The sequence below is a fragment of the Bactrocera latifrons genome, unplaced genomic scaffold, assembly GCF_001853355.1.
Source record: "Bactrocera latifrons isolate USDA-ARS-PBARC rearing strain unplaced genomic scaffold, ASM185335v1 scaffold_327, whole genome shotgun sequence".
NCBI lineage: Eukaryota > Metazoa > Arthropoda > Insecta > Diptera > Tephritidae > Bactrocera > Bactrocera latifrons.
This window is the reverse complement of record NW_017536930.1, coordinates 115,138-133,230: the sequence shown is the minus strand read 5'-3', so window position 1 is coordinate 133,230 and position 18,093 is coordinate 115,138. Positions and strand designations below refer to the sequence as shown.

At 34.0% G+C, this 18,093-nt stretch overlaps 1 protein-coding gene across 1 annotated transcript in view; it reads right to left on the bottom strand.

Moving 5' to 3' along the window:
• Positions 1–3,409: 3,409 nt before the first annotated feature.
• LOC108971139 (phosphoenolpyruvate carboxykinase [GTP]-like) overlaps positions 3,410–18,093 on the bottom strand; it is a 33,700-nt gene continuing 19,016 nt past the window's right edge. Inside the window, exon 2 of the mRNA XM_018937000.1 lies at positions 3,410–5,384. Within this exon, the coding sequence (XP_018792545.1) occupies positions 3,488–5,384 (1,897 nt within the window). The 3' untranslated portion in view covers positions 3,410–3,487. The remainder of the gene's footprint in view (positions 5,385–18,093) is intronic.

The window sequence follows — 18,093 nt, the reverse complement described above, 5'->3', positions numbered from 1 at the left end:
ATATGGGTGAAATCGGTTCACAACCACGCCTGAAATCTCGATTATCATTTTATCATGCGAGAGTATAAAATGTTCGGTGACACCCGAACTTAGCCCTTCCTTACTTGTTTGTTATATTTTTATATTATATAAAGTAGTAGTATTGTTGACTTGCTTGTATATTAAACTCACAAACCCATTTCTCATCGGCAGTTATAACGTTCATCATAATGTGGGATCGGAAATCGCACGACCAAGCATGTCCAAATAGACCTGTTTACGGTACTCTTTTTGATAAAAAATGCTCAGCTTTATCGAGGCGAGTCGAAAAGATTGCGTTTCATACCCAAAATATCCACCAAAATCCTTCGAATGAACTCGCGTTAGAGTCTTGCCATCTCTCTAACACTTACCTGACGTTTTCAAGCACCACATCCTTCACTTTTTTAATATTTACATCGGTCGAAGGTTGTCCACGACGAGGCATATCTTCAATGATCTCTATATCGTCTTTGAAGGCTTTGTACCACTCATAAGTTTGTGTTTTTGATAAAACTGACTCACCGACTGAATGTTTTCCAACAATCATAACGATTCCACACACGAAATTAGGTTAGAAATACAAGATTTGAGACAAATTTGACTTAGCAAAATATCCTTTACCCGGAAAACTTAATTACAATTTACATATTCTTAGTTGTACTTTTATTTTTTTAACTTAGGAACAATTTAGATCAGTTTTTATAGCGTTATATCATAGGGAGTGTTCCGATTTTTTTCTAAGCTGCTAGTGTAGATAACTAAACTTCAATATACGACTCCAGAGATAAGAAAGCTGTGCATTAATTTACTATAAATATTAACGCTTTTCAAAACCATAGCCAAACTAAGTTTTAATATTGATCATTCATAAAATAGACCTGTGAGTGTTAGCTTCTTGTTAATGTTAATGAAACGGGAATGTAACACTATCTTTCGAGGAAGCACCTTGAATAATACAAAATAATTACTCCGTAATCAAATAAACTGAGCAATAGTGAATATTGTTTTGTGATTAAAATTTCCCAAACTTACTGTTATACATATATTTAAATGTATGTATGCACAAAGTTCTTATAAGTTCATACATGCTTAGTAAATTAGCTGCACGCTTATGTCGAGTAGAACGGAGGAAAACCTCTTTCTGGACAATGCCAATTTCTTCTACACTCTCTCATAAATAAAGAATCAATACAAGCAAGGAAAGATAAAAGTTTAGGATTCTATTGTATGATTTTGCGAATAATAACATAACTACGTGAGTATTACATATGTAGGTTCTTTTTAAATAAAATAAGTGGAAAACCTTAGCCCAAAATGGAATAGATAGGAACAAATGTGGAGGGTTTTCTAATACTTTACAAACTTTTTTAACTGTTACTTACCACTTCAATGTTTCTAAAGAATGTTGCATGGAACACATGGTGGTGACAAGCGTTAGGAAGGTTCTGTCAAAAATTAAAATACACACCTTCTTATGGGAACAGTTATTTAGCGGTAGACTTGCAGTTGTCGCTGTTGCTTAATTTAAGCCATTCCTAATTTTCTGACGACACTGAGCAGACGTATTCTTGCCACTAATATGTATATCAAATGTAAAATTATTCAAAGCTTTAACAAGTCTAGCATTATTTCACCAACAGAAGCATAAAATAGCTGTGATGTATAATTTGTAATAAAAAATTATTTTGTAATTAATTATAATTGTAATTTAAAACATTATCTGTAAGGATGTAAGGAGGATTTGGATTACAAACCAATAAAGCAATGTCAACCCAATTTACACAGGTCAAATTTCTTTAATTCTTCTTAAGATACTGTAAAATAGGCGAAATCAGATGATAACCTCGCAAACTCCTCAAATAACGGCTTTTTAAAATCTCTTCAAAATTCCAATCAATAACTAAATTCGTTAGAGACATTAAATTTTATATTCCAATATGTGAGATATATAATTGAATCTTTGTGCCTAAAACGGATACAATCAGAGAAAAACTAGCTGGCCCCTATTATTAGAATTTTCGAACATCCGCCTGACTTTGCATGGTGATGGTGTAAGTGGTATGAGTACTTTATAAGTATTCGCCATGTTAATTGTATGTGGCATTATCAAACATAGATAAAATCGATTGAGGATGATTTTAGTATACTTTTCGCTTTGATTGTGATTCGTTCACGATTTCGTCGAACAATGAAGTTGAACACTTTCCTTACATTTTCCAATATTGCTAACACTTGGAGGTATTTAGCTATTTAGCTTTGATCCTTGCCGTTACAAGAGTATAAAAAGTTCTTCGGTTACACCCAACCAATCCGTTGTAACTTTTATTTATGAATGTCAGTAACGATGGGTTAACTTCGCTTCAGATGATTTATATACTCTAGAAATGTGTTAGAACTAATCATATGAACATATATCCAAATATTACAAAATTTTCCATGAAATGTGTATCTATTTCTATTCTATTAGAGCTGGGGAAGGAAGGATGAGGGAACTTATAAACCAAATAAGTATATTCTTAGTATTTAAACATTTATTCAAGGGAGTGTTAAACAAACACAAAAGGAGCATATTTATGAATTTGTCTCTGCTTTTTGATTTACAGTTTTGAGGTTCTTCAGAGAAAAATTGGACAAATAATTAAATTGCATAAAATAAACAAAATGACCCGAAACGTAGGAGCGGACTCTGTACTCAATGGAAACAAGAAACCATATGGGCAATCAGTTACCAGACAATTCAATAGAGAAAATTTTGGCCATTAATGAAAGCCCAAATATCAAGAAAGATTTCCGGCGACCAGATAACTGGAGGTTGTTTCCTGTGGAATTTACGGAAATTTTAGTTGCACGTTGCCATCAAAGATGTCTGGCTATAATAGAAAACGCGGGAGAATGGAACAAGTATTGAATAAACGTCAGCTATCACACAACGATATGATTTTTATAATTACCACATTTTTTTTCCAATAAACATTCCTACACAAAATGAACGCACTCCATCTTTAACAACAACCAACAGTATATGGTCCGTTCAATTAATTTTGCTAACATATGCATATAAGGCACTGATTCTCATATGTATACATTGTATATTGTATAAAGTCAACCAGAATAACGACAACCTGGACAATTTCTCGAATATCTATTCAAATAATATATATTTTTTTCCGTTTAAAGTTAGTCATAGGTTCGGAGAAACCCTTAAAAGATAGAAAACCATTATTTCGGACCTGGGGTACTATGGGCTGAACCGAGTCTAAATATTTTTGCATGGGTGAAATTTTTTTTATTTTCAAGAGTAATAATGTTCGCATGCACTCTTCTTTCTCGTTGGTTAATACATAATTAACTTACTATTCTTTAACTCTAGTTAAAAATAAAATAAATGTTTATGTGCATGCATATGTATATATGTTAATTTATATATTTTTCAAATTGATAAAACGTATCATTTATTCAGGCATTATCATTTATTTAAGCGCTTCTTTAATTCATTCAATTGCTGAGATATTGATTTTGGTAGAAACTCACCTACTTGCATTTTAAAGTACTGTTCAATTTCATTGACTTCTGTTTGCCAGAAGTCAATAGGTACGTCAAAAAGTTCATTTAGGTTGACTGTTGGATGTAGTCCTGTCATATTCAGCCCACCTTCGCTAGGCAAATAACCAATAGGACTGTCTATAAAGCAATTATCGCCATGCACGCGTCTGAAAATCCAGTCCAAAACACGACAGTTATCACCAAAACCTGGCCATAAAAATTTTCCATCTGTACTTTTACGAAACCAGTTAACATGAAAAACTTTCGGTACTCTTCCTCTTTTTTCCATACTCAACCAGTGGTTGAGGTAATCTCCAAAGTTGTAACCAAAGAAAGGACGCATTGCAAATGGATCATGCATTATTACTTTTTCTTTATGCTCGGCGGCTGCTGTGGCTTCACTGCGCATTGCTGCACCTATGAAAACACCGTGTGCCCAACTACGGGCCTCGTATACTAGTGGAACTCCTTTTGGGCGACGGCCACCGAATAGAATTGCGCTTATAGGTACACCTTGTGGGTCTTCCCAGGATGGATCAATAATGGGGCATTGAATAGCGGGTGTACAAAAACGAGAATTTGGATGTGCTGCTGGTTTATTGGATTGGTTAGACCATAGCTTACCCATCCAATCGGTTACTATAACGTTATTAATATTTGTCTCTTCCATTCCCTCCCAGTAAACCCCACAGTCCGAAGTAGATGCCACATTTGTGAAAATAGTGTTATTAAAAATGGTCTTCATTGCAATAGGATTGGTTGACATGGAAGTACCTGGAGCAACCCCAAAAAAGCCATTTTCGGGATTTATTGCTCGCAGCACACCTTCGCTATCGAATTTCATCCAGGCTATATCATCACCGACACACTCCACTTTGTAACCTGGCAGGGTTGGAGTCATCATAGCTAGATTTGTTTTTCCACAAGCTGATGGAAACGCAGCTGCGATATATATCTTTCTGCCCTTCGGATTCGTTATACCTAATATAAGCATATGTTCGGCTAACCAACCTTCGCGTTTCGCAATAGTGCTACCAATACGCAATGCAAAGCACTTTTTACCTAGTAAAGAATTACCACCATATCCGGACCCATAAGATAAGATCTCGTTGGCATCAGGCTTATGAAGAATGATTGTGCGTTCAGGATCACATGGCCAAGAAGGTACAGTAATTATTCCGTCTTGCGGGGTACCCACTGAATGTAAACATTTCACAAACTCATCACCCTTGGTTTGTAATTTTTCTAGGACTTGATTTCCAACACGAGTCATAATCTTCATTGATTCTACAACATAAGGGGAATCGGTAACTTCAATGCCAATCTTTGATAGCTGAGATCCCACAGGGCCCATTGAAAATGGAATCACATACATTGTTCGGCCTCTCATACTCTGAGGAAACCTCTCTTGAACAGCCTGCTCCATATCAGCTTGCGAAATCCAGTTACCAAGTGCGCCAACGGTAGAAGTTGAAGTGACTGGTACAGCTTGTTCCTTGCGATCAGTACATATGAACGTTTTGGATTCAACGCGAGCAACGTCTGCAGGATTAGTTCGGGCAAGCCAGCAGTTATTGTATTTCTTAAGCGGAGTTATGGTCCCCTGCGTCAACATCAATTCTTTCAATATCTTGCTCTCATCTTCACTTCCATCACATATATGTATGCGATCTGGTTGACATAAATGAACACATTTATTCAAGTAAGCTTTGGCACCAGCTGTGAGAAGACCATAATTGCCATACTGCACAGACAATGCACGTCTTGAGGTAACTGGCGAAATTAAGTAGAACACTTTTGGTGTATTTAATAGCTTGAAGCTGAAAATAAATATATTTTAATATATGTATATATAAATAAACTTTACAGGAAAAGAGGTGTAGGTAAGCGTAGTTATAATGGCTTAATTAGAATGAATAAAGTATATCAAAACATGCAATTTTAAGGATACATCCTAACAATCATTTAAAACCATTTGACTTTTTATATGAACAAATTTTGAAAGAAACGAAAGAAATGTATTATCCGCTAAAAGCCTTTACCAAATAAAAAATAAAAAATTTTGAAAGGGAAATGACAAAACTGATGGTATGTTCTCATTTGGAGTAAGTAGGAAGTTTTTCTACTTTGCTATTATTAAAATATTAGACATATTTTGATTATAGAAAGTTAATATGGTCAAATATTATTGAGAATCTTAGCACTCCAATAGTTTAAAATATATGTACTACGTTATTCTACGTCAAATTGCCTAGTTTCACTGAATATAGTTCGGTACAACCAACTTTTTGAAGTAGAACTTTGCCGTTTGCCTATATATGTATGTACGTATAAAAGATGTAAACGCGCAGCCACACATATTAATAAGTACTAACATGCCACATCAGCCGGATGTTCGAGAATCTGATATTAGTAAATAGGGGCTGAAGCTATAGTGTAGCTATAGTGAAGTATAAATACTAGGTCTTTGAGTAACTGAAAAGTATTGAGTCAGTTTTCCAATCTGAACTTCAAAAGCAACAAGAAGTAAAAAAAAGTTTTTTATTAAATTAAATAAAATTTCTTTTCAAATTATTAATATTATTATAATAATTATTGGTAACTAAGCAAAACTATTTAATTTCCCCCTAAAGTTAATTATATGTATATATTTTGATGTTTTGTTAGCAGAATTTATTACGCGGACAATTCTATTAACCGGATAGAAAGACTGGTCTCGCTAGTGTCCGCTTATTTAGATTTCATTGAATTCTTTACAAACTCCTACGCATTGATTACAATAGAATCTTTCTTCTATAAAATATTGCAAAATTAACGAAAAATTTTATACATTTAAGATAAAAGGTTAGATCTGACAATTTTTATTACATATGTATGTATGTATACTTAAATAAATATTGATGTATGTAATAGATATATTTTCCTTTCTTAAAACTTTAGAAAAGATCGAAAAAAGAATATAACAAGTAAGGAAGGGCTAAGTTCGGGTGTCACCGAACTCTCGAGGGTGTTTATACTCTCGCATGATAAAGTGATAATCGAGATTTCAGGCGTGGTTGTGAACCGATTTCACCCATATTTGGTACATTTCATCAGGGTGTTAAGAAAATATGGGCCGATTTTGCCCATCTTCGAACTTAACCTTCTTATGGAGCCAAGAAATACGAGTACCAAGTTTCATCATGATATCTCAATTTTTACTCAAGTTACAGCTTGCACGGACGGACGGACGGACGGACAGACAGACATCCGGATTTCAACTCTACTCGTCACCCTGATCACTTTGGTATATATAACCCTATATCTGACTCTTTTAGTTTTAGTACTTACAAACAACCGTTATGTGAACAAAACTATAATACTCTCTTTAGCAACTTTGTTGTGAGAGTATAAAAATAGACGTAATAAAAGATAATTCGGCTTAAAAATATGTTATTTACTTTGAGTTGCTTCAAGGTTCAATGAGGGAATGGTTTCTGATTGCAATAAATACGACGTCTTTATTTCTTCACGTGTATACATTTATGTGTGTATATTGTATGCGCAAGTAATCGTCGGCCAAATGTTGATAACCTTAAGTCTGCAAGCCAGGCCCCCAAAACAAAACTTGTTTTTGAATTTATATATGTAAACCCAAACAAGAATTCACAAGTATATAGGTATGTATACAAAAACCATGTTTACTTATGAAAATTACGTAAAGACATAATAGCAATAATATACTAATGTTCTAAGAATATCAACGTTCGTTATTTTAATGTGCCTGTTATACGCGCCAACATATCTGCATAAATATATGTATATATGTTTGTATAGTATATCTTACGTAAATATATCATACCTAAAACTCGAAAACTTGAATTTATACCGTATATATCGGTCAATAAGTAAGATGCCTTAGTCTAATTATCTATATTGTATAGAGTCTGCTTTAGAGGCTTCAAAAAGCCGATTTTTTGAAGATTTTTTTGGGAGGAAAAAAAAATAAATGATTAAAGCGGAATTTCTAGGGTTATATATTTAAACATCAATCAAAAATTTTTGATATTCTGCCATTGAGAAGCAATTGCCCTATGCACCTCGCATGTGCATTTGTCAGACGGTTCAGATTCATATTTTTTAATAATTTATCTTCTAGTTAATCTAAAAATATTCTAAAAACACTTGTAAAATTTAAAATATGTTGTTTATAAATTTGTTTAAACTAAACTTTTCTTAGTTTTTTTTAGTTTAAATAGAAGATAATTTAATGCCAAAGATAATAAACTTTGCCCCAATTCCATTCGACGGTGACTTTGTTTTCTATCCTGCCCACCTATTAAGAAAAATCGTAAAAATAAATACCGAGAACAAAATTTCTACCCAAGCATTAATATATATGTTAGACCCTCGGTCACTATATTTCTTCGAAAATATTTTGAATTTGCATCTATATCTCTCCCCTTAATTCCGAAAATGTGATTGTGGTATTTTAACAAAATGAAGTAGATTTCTTACAATTAATGTGCTTTACTGTGCGATTCTGTACTGTGATACAGCATCAAGTCTCTAAATTTAAGATTTTAAGTTGGAGACAATTTTTGAGACTTGCGACGATTTTGCTAATCTGTATGTGACAGTCACAAAACTTATTACATTTCATTATTTAGAGATATTTTTATATAACAAATAACAATATTAAATTTTCTATTACATAGTCAAGAAACATAATTATCAATATAAATAAAAATGTATGTTGACTTTGTTTCATAATATTTACGAAATTTATGTAAAATTTATTTATTTTTAACCTTTTCGTGTTTGAGTTGATTAAAATAATGTTAAAAAAACGACAATCGATTAATATCTATGATGATCTCTATTCAGTATATTCAAAATGGCAGTCAAGGGTTATTTTTGGTTTTGTGACCCGCTAACTATCAGGTCTCAAATTTGAGGCTAACGCTAGAGACTGTTTAGTGAATAGTATCTAGTCACATATTGAGATTTTAACTCAAAATATCTCAAATAGAGACTAGAGACTGATTACAGAATCCCGCTATTAGTGTTGAGTATGAATCATATTTGTTTCTTCGAATAATTCATGTTGAGTTTTTACGCAACGTTTCTATACTTTCGCAATATGTTTTTACAGGTTGCAATAGTCTTGTTCACATAACGGCTACTACATATGTATGTTCGGACTGACATTAAAAACATGTTTTCTAAAATAATTGGTTTTCGCCCCAAAACTTGTGTTTTGATCCATGTAAAATCTGTCAAACGAATGCACATTGAAAACCAGTTTTTCAGAACACTAATTGAAAACTCACATTTAACTCATTTTAATCGGTATCTACTATTATTGCAAGATATTCCATACACAAATGCAGTATTTGCCGCTTAATTGGTTTCGCCGCATAATTGGTAAAAAATATGTGATACTGAAATAAATATAATTTAAATTTCACCGCKTTTATTAAAAAACAACGTTCGTCAAAAAAAAAATTTCTTTGGCATCAGTATTTGAAAACTTATGTAAGTTGGTAAATACATATGTATATTTTGGATGGATCTGATTCGATGTAAATATGCGATTGCAAATGTCGCTTATATCTATAATATAATAATAAAAATGAATCGCAAAATGTGTTGGTAAGCGCATAACTCAACAACGCCTGGACCAATTTGGCCAATTCTTATTTATAAATGTTCGTCGAAGTTCAAAGATGGTTTTTACTGCGAGAAAATTTCGAATAACTAACTTCTAACTAAAACATTTTTTTTGTTTAATTTTTTGGTTTTATTTTCCAATTGATTTATTTGAAAATTATTTGTCACTTTAGGTCGCTAGTTTTCTTTATTTCGGCTAAGGTAAATTATCGAAAATTATTCAATGACAACTTTATGTGTGTTTCATACAAAGGGATCATTTACAGATTCGGAACACTATCCACGTGTTTTTCTTTCGGAAACGCAAACTGGTAATGATGTATATCCACTCTATCTAATGGCAGAACATTCAACTTTCAATCTTGAGGAGTGAATATCGAAATTGACAACACATGGATCGTACCATATTCGCCACTATTGCCGAATTCACATTCAAAATTCATATCAATGTTTGAGTATTGTGGTTTAGTGAAATTTTATTAAATACCAAAGGAATTAATAAGGCGGTTATTGGCTTTGAGCGATACGGTCGATAAGTGAACTTTAATGAAGCGTTTTTTAGATATTTACTTTTGCAGTTCATGGACGTTTTTCGACTGTTGTGCATCTCGCAGTTCATTTGAAGAATGGCTAAAGAGTGTATTTCTACCCAGAGAGTACAGTACAGCCGCCGGAAACACAAACACAAAATTGACATTGACGAGTTTTTTTTCAACTTGCGTCAGTGATCCGTTTGCGAGAACATTGCTATATTGGGATATGCCTTGATATTATAAACGAATTGAAAGTGGTCAAATTCCGGTTGACGCTTCCAGTGGTTTGATATCAATTTCACCTCCTTTTTGCCAAATCACTTGAACAAAAGGTGAACTCATCACGAATGTTTATGCTAACATTTACCAAATCAAAAATTATTTTAGTTGCCAAAAATACCGATATTAATGACTTAAACTGGAAGACTCAAAAACAAATTCCGGGACATTTGCGCTAATACAAACCGACTGATCGTCTTGAAAATGAATACGAAGCCATGAATTATACAATGGAATTTCCAAATTCTTTGGAGGCTTGGTTAGTGCCGCATTATTTGCGTCTAAAAGTTTTGTCTGTCATTATTATGTTTCGCAATCTTCATGCGCCGAAACTGTGCAATGGAACTCTACTGATTGTGATACTATCGAATACAAGCTTGATTCTACGAATTTCTTTGAGTTTTAACGATTTGCCATTTCAGTTCAAACGTTTTCAGTTTAGAGAGAAAATTACATTTGTGATGACAATCAACAGAACAGAAGGAAAGTCGTTAATGCATTTATTCTAAATAACTGTTTAAAATATTGTAAAAAAACGCAGTAATGTTCAACTACAACTTCTTGGTAGTAATTGGAATTTTTGTTACTCTAGTCAATCCCTTGCTAACGGAGAAATGCAAATATGTTTTAACAGACAAAGTAAAACTGAGAAAACTATTTTTTATTTGTGGTATTCTTATTCTTTTTTGGCGTAGGCACCGCTTACGCGATTATAGCCGAGTTAACAGCAGCGCGCCAGTCGTTTCTTCTTTTCGCTACGTAGCCGCTGTCTTTTAATTCGCTGAATTATGTCAATTTCATCATTTATCTCATACAGCTCATCGTTCCATTGAATGCGATATTCACCGTGGCTAACTCGCAAAGGACCATAAATCTTTCACAGAACTTTTCTCTCGAAAACTCGCCACGTCGACTCATCAGTTGTTGTCATCGTCCAAGCCTCTGCACCATATAGCAGAACCGGAATTATGAGTGACTTATAGAGTTTGTTCGTCGAGAGAGGGCTTTACTTCTCAATTGCCTACTCAGTCCGAAGTAGCACCTGTTGGCAAGAGTTACCCTGCGTTGGATTTCCAGGCTGACATTGTTGGTGGTGATGGTTCCAAGATAGACAAAACTACCTACGACTTCAAAGTTATGGCTGTCAACAGTGACGTGAGATGATATCGATATCATCGGCATACGTCAGCAGTTGTACACTCTTATAAAAGATTGTACCTGTTCGATTAAGTTCTGCGCCTTGTCTAAAACCTCGTTTTTTATCGAACGGCTCGGAGAGATCCTTCCCGATTCTGACGGAGCTTTTGTTGGTGCTCATTGTCAGTTTACAAGCCGTATTAGGTTTGCGGGGATACCAAATTCAGACATCGCTGCAAAGAGGTAGCTCCTTTTCGTGCTATCGTAAGCAGCTTTGAAATCGACGAAGAGGTGATGTTTTTTTCCAAAATTTGGCGCATGGTGAATATTTGTTCGGTTGTTGATTTGCCAGGTCTGAAGCGACACTGATAAGGGCCAATCAGTTTGTTGACGGTGGGCTTTAATCTTTCACACAATACGCCCGATAGAACCTTATACGCGATGTTGAGGAAGCTTATCCCACGGTAGTTGGCGCAGATTGTGGGGTCTCTCTTTTTGTTGGTTGGGCAGAGYACACTTCCATTTCAATCGATGGGCATGCTTTCGTCCGACCATATTTTACAAAGAAGCTGAAATTCGAACTTCTTCATGGTCGGGCAATGGAACGTCTGCTCCGTCGTCATCGATTGGGGATTCGGGTTCGCCTTCTCCTGGTGTTGTACGTTCACTGCCATTCAGCAGGTTGGAGAAGTGTTGCCTCTATAATTGAAGTACGCTCGGCGCATCGGTCACTGGATCACTTTTGGGGTTCTACAAGAGTGTGCTCCGGTCTTGAAACCTTCTGTTAGTCGCCGCATTTTTTCGTAGCATTTTCGAGCATTACCCCTGTCGGCCAGGTTATCAAGCTCTTCATACTCACGCGTTTCACCCCTTTTCTTTTTCTGTCTGCAAATGCGCCTCGCTTCCCTCTTCAACTCTCGATATCTATCCCATCCCGCACGTGTTATGGTCGATCGTAACGTTGCGAGATAGGCAGCCTGTTTTCTCTCCGCTGCAACAAGGCACTCCTCGTCGTACCAGGTGTTCTTTTGCATTTTCCGAATACCAATGGTTTCAGTTGCAGCTGTACGTATGGAGTTTGATATGCCGTCCCACAGTTACCTTATACCAAGTTGTTTACGAGTGCTCTCAGGCGTGGAAGTCGAGTAGAAAACCGTTCGGCTGATCCGGTTGGTGGTTTTTCGATCCGGAGACAGCTAGGTGGCTTGATGAATTTTCTTATTCTGGCATCTAATACTACAGATAACCATATTTCGGGGCCCAGCGAAGTAGATCAGCCTCAATGTTTCCTCGTGGAGGCTGAATTTATCGACCGTAGTGCCAAAGATACCTTCTCTGCCCACCATGGCGTTAAAGTCGCCAAGCATGATTTTAATATCGTGGCGGGGGCAGCTCTCATAGGTACGCTCCAAGCATTCATAGAAGGCATCTTCACCTTTCTAATCCGTCGGGCCTGAGGTCAGCCCTCACTCTAACGAGACAACAACCAGCTGGGCAGCGGCACCTTCCCAATGAAGGGCATTATGGTGGTATTATGTAGATTAAATACAAAATAAACTTTGTTATATTGGGCTTTAGTGGGGCGTGGGAAGCACTGTACCAGTGATCAAAGAAACTTAAGTTTAAAACAAGAGAAAAGAAGAACGCTATAAACTTTGAAGATTATCCGGAAACACGCATGACAACAATAACTACTAGGTGCTTCTCTTTACAAAAAATAATAATGCTCCCGTTGTTGTTTATAATTTGTATTAAAATGCGAAAATGTCATATGGAACGAGGATGAAGTTATATTGTAAATTGTTTTATAAGCAAATACCGTCTGAAATTCTGGCGTCCCAGACAGTTGCCTAACTTAGCAACATATGTATATGGACGTCGGACCACGCAAATGTTAAATTAAGTAAAAATTGATATTGTATTATTATGAAACTGTTTCAAATGTTCCTTGACACCCAAAATGGGTTATCACGCCCACAGAACTCTATTGCTAACTACCGTTAGTTTTGGTAAAATGAAAGTCATAGGCACTCAGTCTAAGGTACATACTTATGTAATAAGTATCTGCGAACTTGATAAGTTTTGATCCAATTTCGATAATTTTGTAAAAACTTTTAATCCGATTACTGCGTTGTTTGTTGACTTGTAAACGTAATAATAAAATGGAATTTGAAATTATATTATATGGGCAGTAGGCGTGGATTTATTCGATGTTATTCATTTTCAGAAAAAACTTGTCTGCTCCATATTTTCCTCAACCAATAGTATTCGAAAATTGACAAATTGCTGGCCCAATCAAAAATCTCTACCCTTAATAGTAATGCAATAGTTCTGTTAATCCGTTTAACTAGTTAAAACCACATTTTTGAAAAGTTTCAGAATTCCTTTTAGGATTGAGATCGGACGTTACCATCTTTCCTTGTACAATGCCATAGGAAAAGCAAACACAGACATACTTAACACAATATTACACAGAAAATTGAAAATAAATTCCAAAATGTGACTCGCTTATCTGACTTAAATGAGGGTGGTTGAAACTGGAATGACTACGATGGACAAAGTCCAAATATTCGTAAAATAAAACGAAACAAAACTACACATATAAAGTCGATTATACAAATTACCAGTAAATAACGTATACAACATAGAGCACAATACATTGTACATATGTATACATTTAAATAGTACATACAGTATGTATTGACTTTAAAATACATGCCAGTGTTATCAATAAGAAATTGCGTTGTAGCGCGTGGCGGTTCATTAATACATTATTAGTGTGTTGAAGTTTTTATATTTAAAATTACCTGCATACGGTTAAACTATCTTTGACTTTCGTGCTTGTTGGTTAATTACAAATCCGCAATCATAAAATTTGTATAAATACATTGTATTACATATGTATGTACCGCAACACATACATATATGTATGTATTTATCTGCATTAATTTTCAAACATAAATACCCATGTGGACATGTAATTGGTACTTCCAAAACTGAACGGAAGGTATTATTGCCAAATATATAAATATGTATGTAAGTATGGAGTAATCGGATATAGAAAGGCGTTAGAAAGTGGATTGATAGTTATAAGTACAGGGCGGCAATTTATATTCTTGCAACTTAAAAGAATCAAAGCCAGGCAAATACTTTATAGTGTAAAATTTCAACTTGAGAGTTTAAATCCAAGCAACTCGTTATAAGTGAAACATGCTCTCTCAGTTTCATTGAGATAACTTACGTATTGGCCGATATATGCGGTACAAAGTCTCTCCGTAATTCGAAAATCTTTAAATTAAGTAATTTAACCAATTTTTGATATACAGACATACTATTATCAGAGAAGGATTATCGTTTAATTTCAATTATACATATATTTCACGCATTGCCCCATATTTTCGATCAAAAGTCAACTATAGGTACCGGGTTCCAAAAATTCAGTACCTATTGGCTTCAACAGCTTTTGTTGAGTTTGAATAATGTTTGGTCATAAGGTGGCATACACTAAAGGCATTATTTGCGCAAAGTTTTATCCCGTTATATGAATTACTTCTTGATTTGTGTACTGGAGGGTGTCCATCGTCCAATTTTCACTCCAGCTCCTATAAAGTTCTCTCATATCCTCTCGGAGGTAAACTTTGGTGTCTCTGGTGTCTCTGGTGTATTTAGTTATTGATTTATTGCGCTTCTAGTAGTTTTTAACGGTACCGTTATATGATGAGTGTGCGGTGTTATCCTCCGATTCTCACACCGCGGGTAGAAGTTCTTACAGGATTTGTGTTCAGCAAGTTTGGTTGTTGTAGCTTGAATGGTTTAGGAGATATGTATGTATATACACACATTTTTGCGCCCAGGTTCACCTTGCTACTGCGATCCTCTGTACCAAATTGCAGCTTTATATAATATCTTAATTTAGTGCTTGTTTAAGGAACTTTATGTGTTTTTCGTTAATGGCGATTTGTGAGCGTGTCTATCTACGAACTCGAAATTTCTTTTGTACTTTTATATATATGTATATAAACTCTATATCCATCTCGCTTAGTTTTAGGTGATACGTATAACCGTTAGTTGAACAAAAACAAAACTATAATACTCTGTAGCAACTGGTAGCAAGAGTCTTAAAATCTGGTGAATCGAAATCAGCTAACATATTATATGCCTATGGATATCTACATTGCAAATAATTTCTTTACACATGTACGTATGTATGTAAATGAAAAAAATATTCAGAACTAGCAATATTTGAATAATGGGTTCGAAACATTTTCTCTTATCTTCTATTAGTTCAATTTACTTATTTTTAATAATTTACAGCGTAAACAGAAACAATACGTAAAGGATTGTACTTATACATATATTTTTATACGAAACTGAGTATGTTCATAGCTTAGGTGGTAGATTGATTGACACGATTTTTCCACCGAAAGATTACTGTACAATAAGCGATGTGGTCAAAATTTGTCTTTGTTTGCCAGTCAGCCAACTCTGTATTTTCCCTAAAGTAATTCGTATTTTAAACTGCTGTGGCGGTGTATGGGAGTTATATGGCACACATGTGGCACATCAATGAGTATGAAATAAGGAATTTGACATAGAATTATCCCTTACGGGTATGAAACGTCAATTATTGACTGAAATGTAAAGAGCTTGTAAATATACAATTTTGTGGAAACTATATTAGCAAATAGAAAAAACGAAAGTAAATTAAGAAGTCAAGGAAGAGTGTGGTAAATTGTAAATTGTAATAGATTTTAAATATAACTATTATATAGCGAAAGCCCAACCAGTCAACAATCTTGATGTTCTACGAGGTAGCATTTGTCAAATTTCCACTAACTGATTATTAATTGACTTCAATAGTTAAATGTAATTAAAAATATTTGGATCATATCATATCATTAACATAGATATATTACATATATTTCGGTTTTTCTGATATGTTGTCCAATATAATGAATTTAATTTTTTACCTCTAATTTATAAAATCGAATTCTTTGAAGCAAATGATTTCTTACCTATCATAAAATCATATTTACGAATAGATAAATAACTAAATAATCATCATTTGTGTTGTAGCTTGGAGGTTACTGAGAGGCTAGTTTGCATATGTATAATACATATGTACATACAGAGAAACAGATATGGCTAAATCAACTCATCCCGCCATGCTGATAATCGAATAATTAATATACTTTGCGTTTATAATATAAAAGCATCAATAAGATGAACAGATGGTTCATGAAAACGAAAATTCGTTATTTCCAAAGTTCGTTATACTGAACTACCGTTGTATATAGTTACCGCCTAAAAATAGGCTAGCGCAGCAATGGTTAAAATTATAATTATTTACACATGTCATACATTTTTGTTGTCAGCTGAACAATATAAGAAACATTTGTCAACACTTTTTGTGAAACAACATAATGAACGACACAGAATGGCTGAGCTTGTATTTATTTTCTGAAGGGTGAGTTGCTGTGTCGAGTGTACATTAAATATTATATAGTAAACTGTGCAATGTAGTGAAAATATTATTTACAAATATACCAACATTCTTGTCGGTATAAGAATCTACGGTATTGCATTTGAGGTTTACCGTGCTATTCTGTACTGTGATACAGTATCAAGTCTCTAAATTTGATAGAGGCAATTTTTGAGACTTGAGACGATTTTGCTATTCTGTAAGTGACAGTCCCAAAATCTATTACATTTAATAATTCAGGGATGCTTTTAAACTTGAATGAAAATAAATGTATCGATAATAAAAATTAAATTTTCTATAACATAGTCAAAAAACATAATTATCAATCAAAATAAAAATATATGTTGACTTTGTTTCATAATATTTTCGAAATTTTTTAAAATTGATTTATTTTTAACTTTTTCGTCTTTGAGTTGCTTACAAAATATAAAAAAACGACAATCGATTAATATCTATGGTGATCTCTATTCAGTATATTCAAAATGGCAGTCAAGAGTTCTTTTTGGTTTTGTGACGTGCTAACTATCAGGTCTCAAATTTGAGGCAATATTTTGAGACTAAAGCTAGAGACTGTTTAGTGAATAGTAACTAGTCACAAATTGAGATTTTACCACAAAATGTCTCAAATAGAGATTAGAGACTGCTTACAGAATCCCGCTATTAATTTTGAAAGTATTTGATACAAGTTACTTGGTCGCAGAAAAAAATCATGAATATTTCATAGATAGATATATTATTCAAAATTATAATTATTATCTGGCAAAAGCCAGAGAACGTTTAATATAGAGAAGGTTCAATTGCGGACAGGCGTGTGAACTGTCAAGAGCTAACAAAATCCTATTAGTGGATTTCACCACTTTTGGCTCGGAAGGAGAAATTTTAACAGAGATGAGTGAACAGAGCTGAGCATTGAATGAAAATTATGCTCAGAAATATACATTGCTATTACAGATGTACATATGTTACTCGTTTGCTTATATTTTTATACGTTTACATGCAATCATATCAATTGATATGAATATCATTTTGCGAATTTTCGTGAATTCATGCAAAATTGATAAGAATATTATTAAAATATGCTATTTTCATGGTAATATTTGCAGTTAATGTCCAAATAAAAGCTACTTTTTAAATTTGTCTTATCATTGATAATATTATATAATTTCATATGCATGTATATATGTATATATGCTATATACATACATATATGAAATATTATCGTAATATCCTAAAAACATAATATATTACAATAATAATATATGTACATATGTACATAAATCACTCCTCTTATCATTTGAAACTTTCATACGCATCTATTCGGCAGATATGTATGCAAGTACAAATCAATTTAAAATCAAGATATCATTTATCAGAAATATAAAAAGCGCGCGCTTCAATTTATGTTTTTTGGCTTTTGAAATTGTCGCGAAAAGACGCTTGTAGGCA